The sequence below is a fragment of the Triturus cristatus genome, chromosome 12 (assembly GCF_964204655.1).
Source record: "Triturus cristatus chromosome 12, aTriCri1.1, whole genome shotgun sequence".
In the NCBI taxonomy this organism is placed as follows: domain Eukaryota; kingdom Metazoa; phylum Chordata; class Amphibia; order Caudata; family Salamandridae; genus Triturus; species Triturus cristatus.
In genome coordinates this window covers 818306199-818328357 of record NC_140595.1, presented here as the reverse complement: position 1 = coordinate 818328357, position 22159 = coordinate 818306199, and the positions used below count along the sequence as shown (strand labels likewise).

General features: G+C 47.7%; 1 protein-coding gene across 4 annotated transcripts in view; it reads left to right on the top strand.

The window, feature by feature from the left end:
- Positions 1-22159, top strand: part of LOC146782976 (asialoglycoprotein receptor 1-like) — a 172316-nt gene that overhangs the window by 23139 nt on the left and 127018 nt on the right. For all 4 annotated transcript variants that reach the window (XR_014972186.1, XR_014972184.1, XR_014972185.1 and 1 more), the window contains exons 4-6: positions 5477-5595; positions 15240-15359; positions 21593-21688. Coding sequence is in view for 1 of the 4 variants with exons in the window: in XM_085638440.1 (XP_085494566.1) it covers positions 5526-5595; positions 15240-15359; positions 21593-21688 (286 nt within the window). In the remaining 3 variants the exon portion in view is untranslated. The remainder of the gene's footprint in view (positions 1-5476; positions 5596-15239; positions 15360-21592; positions 21689-22159) is intronic.

The window sequence follows — 22159 nt, the reverse complement described above, 5'->3', positions numbered from 1 at the left end:
CTCTGCTGATGACGTCAGATATTACATCACTGTATTTAGACACTTATTTACCCATGTCTTCTTCCATTAATTTTTAGCTATACATATATTACAAATATTTTTTGTTCAGAAAGACACATATGTCATCAGGAAATTTTGGCCCATGGGGGTCCTTCTGGGACCCCCTGGCAAAGGCTAGGGGGTCAGGAACTGTCCACCCTGCCCCCTTTTCACGTTCTCCACCTTTGTTTTTCACCCCCTCAGACTGCGAGAGACAAAATGGCGGCCGACACTTCCTGGTTTCGACCAATTCGAATGTTTACTAAGATCTAACAACCAATCAGAATCGCGCTCGCGCACGGAAGCTTGCGCGTACGGTAAGTTTTACCGTACGCGCACGGTGCGCGCTTATAGATATATATATATGCTTTTAAATGCTATTTTCTCAGGAAATACTGAACAGATTTACACCAGACCTGCAAAAGGCACATCCCTGACCTGAGGACTACCTCTCTGCCAAATTTCTAGTAATTCTGTTCAGCCGTTCGGGCTGTAGCTTGGACTAAAGGTCCTATGGAAAAATGCATGGGGAAAACGCGTTTTGGGACCCCCCCTTTTTCTCAGCCCCCGCTTGATGAATCCCCCCGAGACTTTCAGGGAAGGAGCGGAGCGGAGCGCCCCACCTATTTAGAAAATTTCGTGAGGATTCGTCAATCGGCGCCAAAGTTATTCCAAATAGATTGTTGCGGATTTCCTATGGAAACACAATCCTAACTATAACTATCTACTGGCGACCGCCAGTAGATAATATATATATATATATATATATATATATATATATATATAACGCATACGGTAAGGTTACCGTACACGCACCCTGCGATTTAAAAAAAAAAAAAATGTAAATGTATTTTTCATACTTTTGTGACCTTCTTGGACGCCCTGACAAACGCTAGGGGGTCTGCAACTCTCTTCGTTGCCCCCTTTTCACGTTCTCCACCTTTGTTTATCAGTGTGAGACACACAAAATGGCGGCCGACACTTCCTGATTTCGACCGATTCGAATGTTTACAGTCATGTAACCACCAATCAGAATTAAGCTCGCGCACGGCACCGTGCGCGTACGGTAAGCTTACCGTACGCGCTCGGAGCGCGCTTATAGATATATATATTGATTTAAATGATATTTTCTCAGCAAATGCTGAACACATTTACACCAGACCTACAAAAGGCACATCCCTGACCTGAGGACTACCTCTCTGCCAAATTTCAAGTAATTCTGTTCAGCCGTTCGGGCTGTAGCTTGGACTAAAGGTCCTATGGAAAAATGCATGGGGAAAACACGTTTTGGGACCCCCCCTTTTTCTCAGCCCCCGCTTGACGAATCCCCCCAAGACTTTCAGGATAGGAATGGAGCGGAGCGGGGCGCCCCACCTATTTTGAAAATTTCGCCAGGATTCGTCAATCGGCGCCAAAGTTATTCAAAATAGAATGTTGCGGATTTCCTATGGAAACACGGTCCTAACTATAACTACCTACTGGCGACCGCCAGTAGGTAATATATATATCATGAAATAGGAATGCAGATCCCGGCATCCTTTGTAAAACTCTGGACAGTGGGAGTTGTGCACGTGCGCATATATACACAACTACAAATCCTAAAATGCAGTACAAAAACCTGACTAGGCTGTGGTAGTCATGCCTGAACCTAGGAAATATAAAAGTGCTGAGAAAGGTGGGGCTGAGTCAGTGGTTCTTTTGCTTTCACAATGTGCCTGCAAATTCTAAACAATTACAATTAAATATAGATGGAAAGTTTTACATTCGTATAAAACTATTCACCACTCCGAGTCTGCCACAACTTTCCACTTATTTAACGTGAAAAAATACAAGTTGGAATGCATTTTATTTATCATGTAGTAGCTTCTTTGTGTCTAAATAATAACTCTCCATTACACGTTTTCTTTATTCAAGAAAGTGCACACTGGCTTAAAATAAAAAGCCACAAATTAATTCCAAAAGGTGTAGAAAACCTAATTAATCTGTAGTATCAGTTTCACATTCAAATTTTTGTTTTTTGTCTTCATACTTTGAACATACATGCATACAAACACACTCCCCCCCAGCCCCCCTCAAAAAGTCCGAACATAGAAGCAGTGCTTGACCTGTGCTGGTAGGACGTGATGTGAAAATTAAGGGCTCGACTGTGATGATTGGAAGCTTCCTCCCTGCCCCCCTCGCATTCACAGACAGCCTCACAGCTTGGGATATCTGATGGACAGGCTTGTTCACTGACCCTGTTATTTAAAGGTCTCAATCTCTTTGGCGCCGACGACACGCCTGAGGAACACCTGCACAGGAAAGACAGGTCTTTTACTTATTGTTCTTCCTAATAAGTGCCCACTCCTCCCCTTCTTTCGACTCAGCGTCCCTTTTTGCCCTTATTTTTTAATGCTAAAAGTATGCGAACTTTTTAGTTGTTATTGGCTGTAATGTAGCAGGGAGAAGCGATTATGGCTGTACTGCCCCACGTAATGACGTGTGTGCATACAGCCAATTTTTTCTATTTGACGGGAGATCATTTGTCGCGGCCGTAATGGCAGATATTGCGGACATCGTGATCCTTTGCTGGTTTCGCTGTAATTTCGTGAATCGCGAAATGCTGGAGGGTCTGATTCTACGCCACTCTACAACACTTTGCTCCACTCTACACCACTCCACTTCACTCTAGGCCACTTTTCTCCACTCCATTCCATTTTACTCCATGCCACTCCACTCTACAACACTTCATTCAACAACACTCCACTCTATGTGACTCCACTCAATGCCATTCCACTCTGCAACACTCTTCTCCACTCTGCGACACTCAACGTTATGACACTCTACTCCAATCTTTGCTACTCCACTCTATGCAACTCACTCAACTCTATGCCAGTGTATGACACTCTATGACGCTCTACACCACTCTACTCCACTCTATGCCACTTCACTCTAAAACATTCTACTCCAGCCTACACTACTCGGGTCAATGCCACTCCACTCTACACCGCTAAACTCCACTATTTACCACTCTATTCTATGACCCTCTACTCCACTCTACGATACCCTTCTTCACTTTAGGACACTCTACTCCACTCGGACACTCCATAATACTTTACACCACCCCACTGTACGCCATTCTTCTCAATGGCATCCTACTCCACTCTACTACAATCCAATGTACAACACTGCACTCTATGCCACCCAACTCTGCAACACTCTATGCCACTCCAGTCTACTCTACTCCACACTGCGCCACTCTACTCCACTCTATGCCACATCGCTCTATCCCACTCTACTCTATGCCACTACACTCTGCGACACTCCACTCTACTCTATGCCACTCCACGTTACCCCACTCTATCCACTCCACTCTACTCCACTCTGTCACTCCTTTCTACAACATTCTACTCCACTCTACTCCACTCCACTTTACTCCATTCTATGACACTCCACTCTACAACACTCTATAACACTCCACTCTACTACACTCTATTCCATGACACCACACTTTATTTTGCACCACTCCACTGTATGACACCCCACACCACTTAACTCCACTCTACGGCACTCTACTGCACTCTACTCCACTCAATGCCACTCTACACCTCTCCTCTCTAAGATCCTCTACTTAACTCAATGCCTCTCCACTCCACGCCACTCCACTCCATGCCGCTCCACTCTGCTCCACTCCATATCACTCCACTCTACAACACTTCACTCAACTCCACTCCATGCCACTCTACATGACACCACTCCACAACACTCTACTTGACTCTACTACACTCAACATTACAATACTCGACTCCAAACTTTGCCACTCGACTCAATGCCACTCCACTGTCACACCACTCTACACCAGTGTACGACACTCCACCCTACGATGTTCTACACCACTCTTCACCACTTTACTCTGCTCTCTGCCACTCCACTCTATGCTACTCCACCCTGACACCTCACTCTATGAGATTCTACTGCAGTTTATGCTACTTGGCTCTGCGCCACTCCACTTTATGACACTCCACACCACTCCACTGTAAGCCACTCCACTCTATGACACTCTATGATGCCCTTCACTTTAGGACTCCATAACACTCTAGGCCACCCCACTCTATTTCATTCCTCTCTACGGCATCCTACTACACTCAACGACAATCCACTGTGCAACACTGCACTCTACTCCACTCAACTCTACTTCACTCTACGACACTCTACTCCACTCTATACCACTGCACTCTATGCTACTCCACTCTACACCAGTCCATACTACGCTTCTCTACTCTACACCACTCCACTGTAATTCACTCCACTCTATGACACTCTATGATGCCCTTCTCCACTTTAGGACACTCTACTCCACTCTATGACACTCCATAACACTCTAGGCCACCCCACTCTACTTCATTCCTCTCTACGGCATCCTACTCCCCTCTACGACAATCCACTGTGCAACACTGCACTCTACTCCACTCTATGCCTCTCCACTCAACTCCACTTCACTCTATGACACTCTACTCCACTCTATACCACTGCACTCTATGCTACTCCACTCTACACCAGTCCATACTACGCTACTCCATTCTACACCACTCCACTCTACGCTACTCCACTCTACGCTACTCCACTCTACGACACTCCAACCTACACCACTCCACTCATCGCTTTGTTTACTTGGGAGTGAAGGGAGAGGCTGGAGTTGATGGTCATGGCAGGTGTGTTGTGCTGCTGTTTGACGTTTGTCTTAACTCAAAGGGTGTTTTTATTTTTTCCTAAATATTTTCTTGTGCAGGGCACTATCACAGGCTTTCCCAAATGTGATGGGTTCTCCAACACCCAGAATGGTATTGAATGGTGGTAGCAGGAGGGTATGAGGGCCATTAACCTAGGCCTCTTTGAGGGGGCAACTTTAAACTTTTGATTCAGGTTTATGCAATACCCAAATTGCTGCAAGGAATTTTCAGGGAGGAGAAAATGTTACTCCAGAGGGCTGTTTTAGTACCACAGCATGCCTGGACACTAGGTGCAAAGGTGACATCATAGGACCGTCCATCTCATCGATGGAGAAAACTCCTGTCACATTTGGGTTGAGTCTGAAAGTGGGCATTGCAAATCTATGAGTCTCTGAGAGGACTGACAAAGGGATCACCTTACTCTGGCAATGGAGACAAGCCCCCCGCCAAAGGTGAGATGTACATTTATACTCTACTACAGACAGTTCCTAGAATCAATCAGATGGCAAAATCCACACCAAGAACACATTTCTGAGATCAAGAGAGAGCTTGGAGATGAAAGTCACAATTAATACCAATATAGACAGTTTCGGCTCAGTGGCCAGGGTGCGCATCCTCTTAGAGATGAGCACATCTGGCGAGCAGAGGTTGCATGAGCAGAAAACGTGACAGCTGTGGAGGACTGAAGTCAAGCATCAGTATTTTTAATGTCCCATCATTCATTGCAGGAGCCTTTCCTTCCATCTGAAGAGCTCCCCCGTGAGACTGAGAGCAGCAATGTCGAAAGATTACCAGGACCTGAACTCCCTGGACCCTCATGAGGAAGGAGGCTTGAGGAGCGGATACAGTAAGGACGCGGCAGGGGGTATTGATGAGAAAGAGAAGGAAGGAACTGGAGGAATCAATGAGGAAAGGGGGAATGAAGGAAGCGTTGATGATCTGAGACAAGTTGTGGAACAAGGGGCAGACATTGCAGAAAAATATAAGAGAAGGTATACACGTTACTGATAGGTAGAAAAGAGAAGGCAAACAGATGAGAGTGGAAAGGGAAAGGAAAATGTGGAGAAAAGGAGACAAGAGTGAGAGAAATAGTAAAGTCCAATGTGGTATAATACAGAAATCAGAGAACAGGCAAAGAGCAACACTAAAGAGAGAGAAAAGCGACATAGTAGCGTGAGGGGGAAAACAGCGCACAGGAAGAAAGAGAGCTGGAGGGCAGAGAAAAGACAAAGATGAGAGGGGGAGAGGGAAGAACGGTGGAGTAATGGGCAGGAAGGAAGATCAGGGAGGTGAGAGAGACACACAGAAGGAGAAAATGTAATTTGTTGCCTGCCTCAGAGGAGATGAGTAGTGACCCCGGAATGAAAGTTGTAGAGTCACGACGAGAAGAGGCAACATAAAACAAAACATGCGCCTGTACCCTCTCTTCTCTTCAGTCTTCCTACCTCTCACTGTGAGCTCATAAAGCCTCTCTCCTCTGAGCACTTCACTGTGAGCCTATACCTCCTCGTTACCGCTCACTGTGAGTTCACAAAGCCTCTCTCTTCTTCACTTCTCACTATGAGTCTATCCCTCCTCTTCACCTCTTACTGTGAGTCTGCTCCCGCTTCACCTCTCACTGTAAGTTTATGCCTCCTCTCACTGTGGGTCTATACCTCCTCTGCAGTCTCCATACCTCTCACTGTGAGTTCATGAAGCCTCTCTTCTCTGAGCACCAAATTGCGAGTCTATAAATTGTGTTCACTTCACTCTGCAAACCTCTTACCAAGCCTTTACTTCCTCTTTACCACTCTGCAAGTCTAAACCTCTTCCTTACCTCTCACTGTGAATCTATACCACTTCTTCACTTCTCACTGTGAGTCCATACTTCATCCTTACCTCTCACTGCGAGTCTATACCCCCTCTTCACCTCTCGTTGTGAGTTTCTACCCCCTCTTCACCTCTCGCTGTGAGATTATACCTCCTCCTCACCTCTCACTGTGAGTCTACATCCCCTCTTCACCTCCCGCTGTAAGAGTCGATACCTGCTTCTGACCTCTCACTGTGAGTCTATACCCCCTCTTCACTTCTCACTGTGAGTCTATTTGTTCTCCTTACCTCTCACTGTAAGTCTATACCCCCTCTTCACCTCTCGCTGTGAGTTTATACCTCCTCCTCACCTCTCACTGTGAGTCTATATCCCCTCTTCACCTCTCGCTGTAAGAGTCTATACCTGCTTCTGACCTCTCACTGTGAGTCTATACCCCCTCTTCACCTCTCACTGTGAGTCTATTTGTTCTCCTTACCTCTCACTGTAAGTCTATACCCCCTCTTCACCTCTCGTTGTAAGTTTGTACCCCCTCTTCACCTCTCGCTGTGAGATTATACCTCCTCCTCACCTCTCACTGTGAGTCTATATCCCCTCTTCACCTCTCGCTGTAAGAGTCTATACCTGCTTCTGACCTCTCACTGTGAGTCTATACCCCCTCTTCACCTCTCACTGTGAGTCTATTTGTTCTGCTTACCTCTCACTGTAAGTCTATACCCCCTCTTCACCTCTCGTTGTGAGTTTGTACCCTCTCTTCACCTCTCGCTGTGAGATCATACCTCCTCCTCACCTCTCACTGTGAGTCTATACCCCCTCTTCACCTCTCGTTCTAAGTTTGTACCCCCTCTTCACCTCTCGCTGTGAGATTATACCTCCTCTTCACCTCTCACTGTGAGTCTATATCCCCTTTTCACCTCTCACTGTGAGAGTCTATACCTGCTTCTGACCTCTCACTGTGAGTCTATACCCCCTCTTCACCTCTCACTGTGAGTCTATTCGTTCTCCTTACCTCTCACTGTAAGTCTATACCCCCTCTTCACCTCTCGTTGTGAGTTTGTACCCCCTCTTCACCTCTCGCTGTGAGTTTATACCTCCTCCTCACCTCTCACTGTGAGTCTATATCCCCTCTTCACCTCTCGCTGTAAGAGTCTATTCCTGCTTCTGACCTCTCACTGTGAGTCTATACCCCCTCTTCACCTCTCACTGTGAGTCTATTCGTTCTCCTTACCTCTCACTGTGAGTCTATACCCCCTCTTCACCTCTCGCTGGAAGTCTATGTCTCCTCTTCACCTCTCACTATGATTCTATACCTGCTTCTAACCTCTCACTGTGAGTCTATATCCCCTCTTCACCTCTAGCTGTACGCCTGTCTCCTCTTCACTTCTCACTGTGAGTCTATTCCTCCCCCTTACCTCTCACTGTGAGTCTATACCCCCTCTCTTTTTTTTTATTGGAATTGATTGGTGTCATACATAATTAGAAGTCAAAATACATACAAAATGTAAAAAACCAAAGAGTATCTCGTAATGGAGACCCTGCTTTCAACAACTAGTATAGACATAAAAGGAATTTACAAGTTTCCAAAATCAGAGGACAAGAAAGTAATAAATTGTTCAAAAAAGATTCCCCCAGATTTTTTCAAATTTTCTCCCCCCCCCAATCCTCAAAGCATACCTTCACTCACTTATCTTTACTCTACGCATTTTGAGTAGCCATTCATGCATAGATGGAATCTGATTTGTACGCCAGTTCTGTAGTAGCAGCGATCTAGCCACTGCCATGCAAATATAAACCAATTTGGCAAGTGAATCAGAGAAATTGAGATACGGATCGAAACCATAAAGCATCAGTTTAACATTTAAAAATATCTGAATATGATAATTTAAGCGTAAGAAGGCAAAAATGTCTTACCAAAATGCTTTCACCATACTACAGTCAATTATTACGTGTGTCCAATTAGCTGGGGCATAGTTTAGGCATCTGAAACAATTGGGTATATAATTACTATACATTTTAGCGATTGCCGCCGGGGTGCGATATAAAAGCCACTTGCCAAAAAATAACATTCTGCGCCAGTTGGCTCCCCTTATGTAGAAAAATTAAACTTATTAATCGTCCGCCATGTGCTCAAAAGAAAAACATGATTTTCTTGTTCCCACCATTTTTTGACAGCTTTAGAACCCAGATCACCTTGTCTAGACTGAGCTAGAAAACGTTTCCACTCTCCGGGTTTCCTTATCAGAGTGTTATTAAAGAAAAGATCATTATTTAATGAGGAAATCTGAGAGAGCGAAATGGGAGCATACTGCAGCAGGGATTGATAGATTTTTTTATAAGACCCGACTAACAAAAAATTTCCTGGGAGTAATAATCGCATCTCCGACGGGGTTATCCACCTTGACTGTTGTAGAAAATCACCCACTTTGCTAAAGCCAGCTTTAGTCCAATAGGCCATTAAGTTAGAGCCTGGACCCCGCCCTCTAAATGAAAGTAAGATAGATAGCGAGGAAGAGGAATTAAAAAGAGAGAGAGAATATCTTTTAAGCAAATCGGTACGCTTCCTAAAAAACCATGCAATTATTTTATACCTAACCAATTTAGGAGATTTAGGTACTTGAAGAGGGGAGGGTATTTGACTTTCCGAAAAAATTAAAGCTAATGTATAGATTTGGGTTTAGAGTTGGGGCTTTAAATCGGGTAAGATACTGGGCGACCCCCTTCACCTCTCACTGTGAGTCTATTTCTTCCCCTTAACTCTCACTGTGAGTCTATACCCCCTCTTCCCCTCTGACTGTGAGTTTAAACCCCCTCTTCACCTTACTGTGAGTCCATAGCTCCTCTTTGCCTCTCACTGTAAGTCTATGTCTCCTCTTCACCTCTTACTGTGAGTCTATACCTCCTCTTTATATCTTACTGTGAGTCTATACCCCCTCTTCACCTCTCACTGTGAGTCTATACCCCCTCTTCACCTCTCTCTGTGAGTCTATACCTCCACTTTATCTCTCACTGTGAGTCTGTACACCCTCTTTACCTCTCACTGTGAGTGTATACCTCCTCCTTACATCTCACTGTGAGTCTATACCTGCTCTTTATCTCTCACTGTGAGTCTGTACCCCCTCTTTACCTCTCACTGTGAGTCTATACCTCCTCCTTACATCTCACTGTGAGTCTATACCCCCTCTTTACCTATCACTGTGAGTCTATACCCCCCTCTTCACTCTACACAACACTCACCATGAATCTACACTTGATCTTATGTTGACCGTGCTCATTGTGACTCTGCACCTATCATTTGGGGGTCACTACTCATCTCCTCTTTACTACGCACACCCTCATAGTGAGTCTATAAACTATCACCCTTCGCTCTGCTCACTGTTCACTCTGATTCTATAACCCATCTCTGCTTCACTCTGCTCACCTCCCCGTTGTAATCTAGAATTCCTCTCCCCTTCTCAGTGTGAATCTATAGCTCCTTTTCCCTTCGCCGTGCTCGCTTCTCAGTGTGAATCTATAAATCTTCTTCTCTTCACCCTGCTCACCTCACAGTGTGAATCTATAACTTCACTTCTCTTATGTTATAAGGTTTTTATTGAGCGCACATATCACCCGGGGGGGTCTCAAAGCGCTGTAGCAGGTTCAAATGAAGTTAAAGGTTCACGGCGTAAAAAGGGAGAAAACGTTTAGAAGAGGCAGGTTTTTAGCTTCTTTCTGAACGATTTGTGATCTGTGATCATTCGGAGTTGCATTGGAAGCTCATTCCAGATGAGGGGAGCTAAATGGGAAAAGGATCAGCCGCCATTTCTGGCTGTCCGGACCCTGAAAAGGGTGAGTAGATGTCTTGTTCCTGACCTATGATTCCTTTTTGGTGTATACCAATTAAGTTTCTTGGCCAGGTAAATCGGCCCATTTCCATGCGTGGTCTTATGTACCAGGCAGATAATTTTGAAATGAACATGTTTCCTAATTGGAGCCAGTGTAGAGCTTTTAAACTGGGTGCAGACGGAGACCGCGATGGAAGATTCAACACTAGTCTGACAGCGGTATTCAGCAACACCTGGGGTCTGGTATATAGCTCTTCATCGATAGAGGCCATCAGTGCATTTCCATAATCCAGACGATTGATTATTAGACCCTGAACGAGAGGATTCCTTGATTCCACTGGTATCCATTGGAAGATTTTACGTAGGGTTCGCATTATGCCATAGCAGGTGCACAGGACATGATTTACTTGGACTTTCATGGACAGTTTGTCATCTGTTTATGCTTCAAGGTTATGTACTGTGGGCTTAGGAGATGGACAGGGGCCTAGGCTTGAAGGCTACCCGTCATTAGACCAGAGTTATAGTGCTTTACCAAATAATATTACCTGGATTTTACTGGTGTTGAGCTGAAGATGGTTCGTTTGCATCCAGGTGTTTATGTGTGTCATACAGCTTTTGAATCTGATTCTGGTGTCTGTTGGATTGGGTCCGAGAGTAATGAACAACTGAGTGTCATCAACAAATGACACTACATCAAACCCATAAGATCTAATTACCTTTGCCAAAGGTGCCACGTAGAGAAAAGCATGGGACTAAGTATCGATCCCTGAGGGACTCCCTTATCTACAATCAAACTTCGGGAAACTAGTGTGCCTATTTGTGCAGCGGTGGTTCAACCTTTTAGGCAGTTGCTCAGCCAGTGATGGGTCTTTCCTCCGACCCCCATCTCTCGCAACCTTTGTTCTAAAGTTCTGTGGGAGGTGGTGTGGAAGGCTGCCGATAGATCTAACAAGACCAGCATTACTGACTGCCCGATGTCCTGGGCAAGTCTAATGTTGTCGATTACCTCTACCAAGGATGTTTTGGTGCTGTAAGGCAAACAATGACCAGAAACTTCTCCAAAGACAATTTCATATAATGTATTGCAGTATGTCCATGATATACAAACTGTTCTAAACCAGACCAGAAGTTTTTTGAAGTTTTATTTATCTAAAGTACAAAAATATATTCAATGAATCTTTTTCTTTTTTTATACTATATATGTATCAATGTGCTTTATACATAAAAACATAGAAGAAAATACATACATTAAAATATTCCTACATGAGGTGTGTCTGTGGTGATTCGGCTTGGGGCATTACTCCAAGTCGATGAACGAGCGTGATGTACCTGAAGACGATCCAGGACAGAGAAGCAAAGCTGTATGTTGCCTAAAATACGAGGAAGTTGTGAGCCCAAGTAAGTCCCACTCCAAATGGAGGGTACGAGAGGTCAGCTTTGCGATCAAAGTCCTTCGATAAGACAAAATCGAAGTCCAAAAGCAAGCACAAGAAAGAAAAGCGAGATTTGACCACATTCCACCTCTTTTTATCGAAAGAGAAGGCACGTGGGTGTTGAGATGTTAGGCAATCTCCTTCCAGATCTCCGGTTGCAGAGCTGATTCCAAAGTTGAGCCCGATGCCCCGCGAACTTCCCTGCCCATCAGCAATGCCGCAGCAAATTGGCACCTTTACGGAAGCCATGCTGCAGATATTTGGTGTCTTTCGAGCTTCCTCTGGTGTGCCTTTGGAGACCAGGGATTCAGGGGACCTCTGTCAGGTTACAGCTGGCAGATCCATCCTCGGTGCCATTTGACCCTCTTGGACCTGGTATGGATTGCTTACCGGCTGGTACAGGCTTCCACCCCGGCTCCATGACCTATGCTGGTCCCACCCTTATCGACACTAGTACCTCCGCGGGCATACTGGCGATGGATTCTTAAAAAGCCCAAGTTAGGCTTGTGCTATAAGGACATAAACTATCCGGGTTCTTGGAAAGAGTCACCCCAGTCTTTGTAGTCCAGTACCAGCATGTCACAGATTTGACAATCCATTACATTTGGCGACAGTAGCGCCGTATAATCAGTGGGTCAAATATTAGGTGATATTTTCACACTGTTACAGCTATTGAGACACTTCTTATACAGTAAATAACTTTTTATGGTCCTAAAAAAAGCCCGCTTGCACCTCTTGAGGGGCCTCAGCTAAGTGCTGAAACATGTCGACCAATACTGAGGGTTGAATTATCCCCCTTTATGTTAAATATATCTACATGAGGACAGGAATAAAGATGTTGCAGGTCAACCCTGAGGTAGTTTTGTGCAGTTTTTGATCTCTTTATACACAACACCAGGGAAACTTCACCCACTGAAATATTTTTCCTTCAACCAGTATCCACCATAAGTCTCCTGAAAAACATCCAAAGATTCCCTGCTTGGCAGAGTTATAGCCCACTTTAATTGGCACGAGGAGGGACCCTGTGTTGAAGCATATCACCCGTTTGGTGGGTGAGGGCTTCTGTCCTTTAAAAAATAACTTTTCAAACAAGCATTAGGTTATTCATGATTCAAAGGTTCACCATCTCTTGATCCATAGTGTTCCTTGGTTTGATACTTTCCCTGATACAGGGTTGAACTCACTATTTGGACTTCCAACGGAAGAGAGGGCATCATTGTAGAGTTAGACTGATGAGCAGCCGAGGTCTTGGACCAACAACTCCCCTCTACTGAGGCTAAGACAAATTCCCTGTATAGAAACGTACAGCCCGGGCCAGCCACATCTGAGGTGTTGCTCCGTTTGAATGAGGCCCCCACTGACACCTTAATGGGCACCTGGTCAAAGCCCTGTCCTTGCCCACCAGTGAGTAGGCAGGGGGCCAGTTTTGACAGACCAGTGCCTAACGACACAGATTTTCTCACAGAACATGCTACTCTAGAGAATCCAGTGGTTCAGGCTTCACCCAGGAAAGTAAACCTCAATACATTCTCCATGACTCCTCCAGAAAAGGGGTCTAAGAGGATTGGGGCATTTGGAATACAAATGTTCTCTTCGGTTAGCTTAGCACTGGCATCAGCCAATACAATCTGCTTATTGGACCGATATATGCATGCCCTCTGAGGCATGACCAGCAAAGCCTTGCTGGCGGTCCCAGAATTCCTTAGGGGCTAACTGGGTCAAACCATTTAGGATTGTCAAGATGTTGCCAAATACGTCATTCGTTCTGGGTTTGATATGACTGATTGTCTGGAAAGGGTGTTTGGCACTCGTGTGGTGCTCGGCCGCCACATGTGGATGCACTTCACAGGATTTTCTGGAGGCGTTCAAGCCTCTCTCATGGATATGTCTTTTGATGGCTCACACCTCTTGATGAAAAAGCTGATTCTGCCTTGGAAAGTTTCAAAGAAAGTAGAACCACAACACGCTCACTTGCTACCCCTGCCGAACAATTTGATCATCAGTTTGGGAAATTCTGGTGCTACTCTAGGGGGCTTGGTGTGGTGCCCTTTACAATCCAACCTGTTGGATGTCCTTCTGTTTGTTTTGTCTTTGACCCACCAAGGAATTGGAGTTGACACTACTGAGGGTTATCTGTGGGCCTTTTTGCATTTGCCGGACCAGCCATCCTTGTTGAAATGACCTGCTGTGATGAAGTTTATAAAAGGCTTGACACGTGTTTCCTCCTAAACCATTTGTGATGCCTCAGTGGGCACTTAATTTGGTCTTTAATGTTTCACACGTTCCTGCCCTTCGAGCTGATGCATTGCTGCTCTCTGTGTCTCTTAACATTACTTTGAAGACTATTTTTCTCATTGCAATTACTTCAGCTCATTGTGTGAGTGAACTTCCGGCACCGTTGGTACATCTGATCTCCACCAACTCGTTTTGAGTACTCAGACAGTCTTCTTGCATAAAGTCGAGTCCTTTCCGTGATGGGCTGTCTATCCCCCTGCCAAATTTCTTTGCCCCACCTCATTCCTCGAAAGAGGAGAAGAGTATTCATCAGCTGGACTCCAAAAGTGCTTTAAGCTTTTATATTGATCGTAGAAGAAAGCACCGTATGAACGTTGAGCTTTTTGTGGGGTTCTCCGGGGTTGAAAGGGAAGGCTGTGCAGAAGAGGATCCTGTTGAGGAGGACAGTACTCAGCATTAAGATCTGCTTCACATTGGTCAAGAAGAAGCCACTGGAATGCCTGAGGGCCCATTCCAGAAGGGCTAAGGTTGGCACCACTGCGTTGGCACATGGAGTGCCTGTCCTTGACATCTGCCAGACTGCAATGTGGACGTCAGTACATACGCTCAGTAAGCACTATTGCCTTGATAGCCAGGTCTGGTGGGATAGAGCTTTCGCCTACTGAGTCCTGCAAGAGTTTTTGTTATGTGTTCAATCTACAGACTCTCCACCTGGGGAGTACTGCTTTGGCATCGAATCTATGGTGAAAAATCTGTGGTTAGGAGTACATGAGAAGAACATGTTACTTACCTTTGGTAAAGCTCTTTCTGGTGAATACTCTATCTAACGACAAATTCCAAACTACCCTCTCAGCTAGCCGTTCTGTGGAGTGGCCTCTTTTTACCACCCGAAAAGATCTCAAATTAAGAATATGCACACTATTACTAACAACTGTTCACACTCCGCTTCGGTGGGTGTGGATTGAGGCAAGAAACTGGTGTCAACGCTTGGGTGGTGCATATATGGGGCTCTGGTCTGTCACATCGAGGGCTGTATGGAGTCAACATGGAGCAGCACAGCACCACCTACTGTCATGTGGGAGCATTGCTGGTGAAAGCTTTCTGTATTCAGTCTGGTGCCTGGGGATATTCTAAAGGTGAGGAAACTTCATTATGGAACGTAAGTGACTTGTTCTTCTCTGTTCTTCTCCTCTAGGATTGCCTCCCAGTGCCTTATTCTACCCCTCTGCAAACAGGTCATCCCGGCTCCTCTACAGTCTCTTCGCACTGTGCGCTCTGCTGCTCACCGTCATCATCATTGTAGTAGCTGTAAACAGTGAGTACTATGCATGAGCAGAGATACAGTCCCTGAGGGCTCGAAGGAACCATCAGCTGTCAGGGTCACACGATGCATCAGTTTTATGACAAACCCTCACCTCTCGTGCTGAAGGTCTGTGGAGAGACAATGCTTGTCATCGAGGCCTTTGTGAGCTCACAGTACACAGGAATTGTCATCTCTGTGACTGCTGGACTACGGGCTATGACCTGATGCTCTCACTGGACACACAATCTGTCCCCTCTGGGACCTGATGGGTTCAGGGTATAGAAATGCTGTCTCTTTGAGGGCTAGACTGTGCAGGGAGATACAAAGTCTGTCACATCTATAATCTGGGGAGCTCAGTGGATACATAATCTGTCCTCTCTGGGACCAGATGTGCTCAGAGAATTGAGACTAAGTTACATCTAGGGCAGGACTGGCTGTCACTCCTAGGACCTGAGGGACGCGGAGTATGCAGAGTTTGTGGCTTGCAGTCTTAAATGGCTATATTAGGGGGAACAAGGCCTTTGATTTTAGGTATGGGTGGGAGCAGGGAATGTATTTCTAGGATTGGATGAGCTCAGCTGCCGCAGAGTCAGGGTATAGAGGGCCGGTCACCTCTAGGGCTGGAAGGGATCAGGGATAGAGGACTGGTCACCTCTAGGGCTGGAAGGGATAAGGGATAGAGAGCTGGTCACCTCTAGGGCTGGAAGGGATCAGGGATAGAGGGCCGGTCACCTCTAGGGCTGGAAGGGATCATGGAAAGAGGGCCAGTCACCTCTAGGGCTGGAAGGGATCAGGGATAAGGGGCCAGTCACCTCTAGGGCTGGAAGGGATCAAAGGTTAGAGGACCGGTCACCTCTAGGGCTGGAAGGGATCAGGGATAGGAGGCCGGTCACCTCTAGGGCTGGAAGGGATCATGGAAAGAGGGCCAGTCACCTCTAGGGCTGGAAGGGATCAGGGATAGAGGGCCGGTAAGCTCTAGGGCTGGAATGGATCAGGGATAGAGGGCCGGCCACCTCCAGGGCTGGAAGGGATCAGGGATAGAAGGCCGGTCAGCTCTAGGGCTGGAAGGGATCAGGGATAGAGGGCCGGTCACCTCTAGGGCTGGAAGGGATCAGGGATAGAAGGCCGGTCAGCTCTAGGGCTGGAAGGGATCAGGGATAGAGGGCCGTACACCTCTAGGGCTGGAAGGGATCAGGGATAGAGGGCCGGTCACCTCTAGGGCTGGAAGGGATCAGGGATAGGGGCCCAGTCACCTCTAGGGCTGGAAGGGATCAAAGGTTAGAGGACCGGTCACCTCTAGGGCTGGAAGAGATCAGGGATAGGAGGCCGGTCACCTCTAGGGCTGGAAGGGATCAGGGATAGAGGGCCGGCCACCTCAAGGGCTGGAAGGGATCAGGGATAGAAGGCCGGTCAGCTCTAGGGCTGGAAGGGATCAGGGATAGAGGGGTGGTCACCTCTAGGGCTGGACGGGTTCAGGGATAGAGGGCCGTACACCTCTAGGGCTGGAAGGGATCAGGGATAGGAGGCCGGTCACCTCTAGGGCTGGAAGGGATCAGGGATAGAGGGCCGGCCACCTCAAGGGCTGGAAGGGATCAGGGATAGAAGGCTGGTCAGCTCTAGGGCTGGGAGGGATCAGGGATAGAGGGGTGGTCACCTCTAGGGCTGGACGGGTTCAGGGATAGAGGGCCGTACACCTCTAGGGCTGGAAGGGATCAAGGACGGAGGGACGGTCACCTCTAGGGCTGGAAAGGATCAGGGATAGAGGTCTGGTCACCTCTAGGGCTGGAAGGGATCAGGGATAGATGACTGGTCACCTCTAGGGCTGGAAGGGATCAGGGATAGAGGACTAGTCACCTCTAGGGCTGGAAGGGATCAGGGATAGAAGGCCGGTCACCTCTAGGGCTGGAAGGGATCAGGGATAGGAGGCCGGGCACCTCTGTGGGCCTAGAGAATGGGGACAGTCACCTCTAGGACAGGATGAGCCCTGCTGTGTCCAGTCTGAGGGAGCTTTGCATTGGCTGTACCATTGCCCTCCCACACCCACAAATGTAACACATTCATATTTTACCGGTTCTGGCTGCACACTCCTTGCACCCTGGCACAGCTGCTCGCCTGCCACGCCCTCTGGGCCTTGTAGTATTTGATATCCATTCACAATGAATCTACGAGCCAGGTTGAACTCTTGGGATCCACAGAGCTTCGAACTGTTGTGTACAAGGGATGTAGCCCAGGGTGTGGGAGTAGGGGGTAGGCCAGGGTCCTGTAATCGGGGAGGTAGCCCAGCCCAGGGTGCTGTGATCAGGGAGGTACCACAGGGTGCTGAGGTCAGGGAGGTACCCGGGGTGCTGTGATCAGGGAGGTAGACCTGGGTGCTCTGATCAGGGAGGTACCCCGGGGTGCTGTGATCAGGGAGGTAGCCCTGGGTGCTGTGATCAGGGAGGTACCCCAGGGTGCTGTGATCAGGGAGGTACCACAGGGTGCTATGGTCAGGGAGGTACCCCGGGGTGCTGTGATCAGGGAGGTAGCTGGCTCACAAACAGCTGGGTACAATCTGGATTTGCCTGCTGGACTGTGACACCCCTGGTTTCCATCGGCTACTGAGGGGAGCACTGGTTTAGGGTACGACTCTCTCTTTCTCTTTCTCTCTCCCCCTCTCTCTTCCTGCTCTCTTTCTCTCTCTCTCTCTCTCTCTCTCTCTCTCTCTCTCTCTCTCTCTCTCTCTCTCCTCTCTCTCCGTCCCCTCTCTCTCTTTTCTCTCTCTCTTGTCCTGCTTACTCAATCTCTCTTTCCCCCTCTCTTTCTCCCTTTCCCACTCTTTCCCTTTCTCTCTTTCTTTCTCTCCCTCTCTTCCTTTCGCTCCTTCCCCTTCTCTCTCGCTCTCTCTTCCTCTCGCTCTCCCTTCATCTCTTGCGCTCTCTTCCTTCCCCTCTCTCTTCCTCTCTCTCTCTCTCCATCTCTATCTTTCTCCCTTCCTCTCTCTCTTTCTGTCTCTCTGCCTCTCTATCTCTCGCTCTTACCCTCTCTCTCTTCCTCTCTTTTCCTCTCTCACTCTCCCCATCTCTCTCTCTCTCTGCCTGCCTCTCTCTCTCTCTTTTTATCTCTCTCTCCCTCTCCCACTCTCTCTCTCGCTCTCCCCCTCTCTCTCTCGCTCTCCCCCCTCTCTCTCAAGCGTTTTTTCTCTGCCTCGCTCTCTCTTTCTGTCTCTCTTTCTCTCCCCCTCTTTCTCTGGCGCTCTTTCTCTCTTCCTCTTTCACTCTCTCCTTCTCTGTCCCATCCTCTCTCTGTCTCGCACTCCAACGTCTCAGTCTAGCTCTCTTTATCTCTCTCTCTCTATCTCCTTCCCTCTCTCGCTGTCTCGCGCTCTCCGCCCTGTCTCTCTCTTCTCTCTCTCTCTCTCTCTCTCTCTCTCTCTCTCTCTCTCTCTCTCTCTTTCTCTCTGTCTCTCTCCCTCTCTCTTTTGCCTCTCTTGCCCCCTCTCTTTCTCGCTCTCTTCCTCTCTTTCTAGCTCTCTCTCTCTTCCTCTTTCGTTATCTCTCTCTCTATCTCTCTCTCACTCTCTCGCTCTGTCTCTCTCTCTCTTCCTCTCTCATCCTCTCTCTTCCTCTCTTGCCCTATCCCCTCTCTCTCTCTCTTGCTCTCTGTCATTCTCTCTCTCTGTCTCTCTCTTTCTCTCGCTCTCTTCCTCTCTCTCCCTCTCTCTTCCTCTAATTCTCACCTTTCTCTCCCCCTTTCCCTCTCCCTCTGTCCCTCAGGGAGGAAGAGAGAGAGAGAGAGTTAGAGAGAGAGCGAGAGAGGAAGAAAAAGAGAAAGAGACAGACCGAGGTAGAAAGAGAGAGAGCTAGAGATAGAGGGAGAGTGAGTGAGAAAAATAGAGAAAGAGAGCTAGAGAGAGTGAGCAAGAGAGTGCGAAAGAGAGAGAAAGTGAGAGAAAGCGAGAGAGGGAGAGAGAGAGAGAGAGAGAGGGAGGGAGGGAGAGATAGAGAGTTAGAAAGGAAGAGAGAGAGCGGGAGAGAGAGAGGGTGAAAGGCAAGAGAGAGAGAGTGCAAGAGAAAGAGGGGGGAGGGAGAGACAGAGAGAGGAAGAGAGAGAGAGAGTTCCACCCCTATATCCCACAAAACACAATTACCACCCAATTCCCTTACCCACCCCTAAACCCTTAAAAACGCCCTACCATCCTGTACCCCTACCCTCTCTTAAACCATAAAAACACCCTTATCGCCCAATACCCTTACCCACACCATAACCCTAAAAAAACCCTTATCACCCAATACTCTTACCCACCCCATAACCCTAAGAACATGCTTACCACCCAATACCCTTACCACCCTTAAACCTCCTTACCACCCTATTCCCTTACCCACACCTAAACCCTAAAATACCCATACCACCGTATTCCCTTACCCACCTTTAATCTCTAAAAAAAAGATGTTTACCACAAAATACCCTTGCCCACCCCTAAACTCTGAAACACCCTTACTACCCAAATCCCTTACCCAACCCTAAACCCTAAAAATCACCCAATACCCCTGCCCACCCCATAACTCTAAAAATACCCTTACTACCCTATTCCACCCAATACCCCTACCTATGCTAAATCCCCCAAACACCCTTACTACCCAAAACCCTTACCCCAACCCTAAAAATCCCCTGATACCCTTATCTACCCTAAACCCTAAAAACACACTTATCACCCAGTACCCTTACCCACTCCTAAACCATCCTTACCACCCAATACCTTACCCATCCCTTAATCCCACCCAAACACCCTTAACACCCTATTCCCTTACCCACCCCTTAACCCTAAAAATTCACTTACAACCCAATACCCTTACCCACCCCATAACCCTAAAAAAGCCCTAAGAACCCAATACCCTTACCACCAATCCCCTAATCCCTGATATATAAAGGCATTGCTTGGAAAAGGATGCGTTGTAAAGGCTGTTTCCCCTACAACAAGACGTGCTCAGGTTACAGAGTCTTTCACCTCTAGGTCAGGATGGGATCAGGTGACACATACTCTGTTACATCTAGGAGAGGATGGGATCAGAGGACACAGACTCTGTTACCTCTAGGACTGGATGAGATCAGGTGATACAGACTCTGTTACCTCTAGGAGATGATGAGATCAGGTGACACAGACTCTGTTACCTCTAGGCCGGGATGGGATCAGGTGACACAGAGTCTGTTAACTCTAGGAGAGGATGGGGTCAGGTCACACAGACTCTGTTACCTTTGGGACAGGGTGGGATCAGGGGACACAGAGTGTTTTGCCTCTGGGACTGGATAGGATCAGAGGACACAGAGAGTGTTGCCTCAAGGACAGGATGAGATCAGGTGACACAGACTCTGTTACCTCTAGTTCAGGACGGGATCAGGGGACACAGACTCTGTTACATCTAGGACAGGACGGGATCAGGTGACGCAGAGTCTGTTACCTCTAGGACAGGACGGGATCAGGTCACACAGACTTTGTTACCTCTAGGACAGGATGGGATCAGGTGACACAGACTCTGTTACATCTAGGAGAGGAAGGGATCAGAGAACACAGACTCTGTTACCTCTAGGACGAGATAGGATCAGAGGACACAGAGTCTGTTTCCTCTAGGACAGGGTGAGATCAGGTGACACAGAGTCTGTTACCTCTAGGAGAGGATGGGGTCAGGTCACACAGACTCTGTTACCTCTGGGACAGGGTGGGATCAGGGGACACAGAGTGTTTTGCCTCTGGGACTGGATAGGATCAGAGGACACAGAGTGATGCCTCAAGGACAGGATGGGATCAGGTGACACAGACTCTGTTACCTCTAGTTCAGGACGGGATCAGGGGACACAGACTCTGTTACATCTAGGAGAGGAAGGGATCAGGTGACACAGAGTGTGTTACCTCAAGGAGAGGATGAAATCAGGTGACACAGACTCTGTTACCTCTAGGTCAGGACGGGATCAGGGGACTCATACTCTGTTACCTCTAGGACAGGACGGGATCAGGTGACACAGACTCTGTTACCTCTAGAACAGGATGGGCCCTTATATTCACTCTGAGGGTACAGGGCTGTTGCCTCTATGAACCTTAGGGCTGCGGATCATAGGAGTCTCAGGGCACCCATAGTTCGGTGTTCCAAAGTGTTGAGTCGTTGCTTGAGGAACCAGGTGTCCTCCCCTGGGTGTGTGTGTGTGTGTGTGTGCGCACGCCCCTCCAGACCTAGCTCCCTGAAGCCTTGACCTCAGCTCCTCTTTTTTTCCAGATTCCAGCGTGAAGGAGACGCAGAAGAAGCAGGAGCAGAACCTGAGTAACTTCAGCATGTCCGTGCAGTCCCACTTCCAGGCTGTGCGGAGCGATGGTGAGTGTGCAGGAGCACCAGGGCTGTGGGCACACAGCTCATCACCGCAGTCACAACGGGGGCTTCATGGCGCTCTTGCCAAACACACAGCTCATCACCGTAGTCAGAGCGGGGGCTTCATGGCGCTCTAGCTAAACACACTGGGCAGATGTACAAGAAACTGAAGCATCTGTAGAGATGTGTCTCTTTCCCTGCGCCAGCCTGAGATACACTTGCGCCACCATGGATGCGCCATATTTACAATACGGTGCACCATGGCCCAAGGATTGACAGATGCGTCAGAAATTCTGATCACGTTGTAAATTAGCCGCATTGCTTATACCGCCGCTGCGTCACAAAAGTGACGCAACTGCAGTGCAAAAGTGTCGGAAGGGGCTTGTAAACCTTCCCCACAGCTCATCACCGCAGTCAGAGCAGGGGTTCATGGCGCTCTAGCTAAACGCACAGCTCATTGCCGCAGTCACAGCCGGA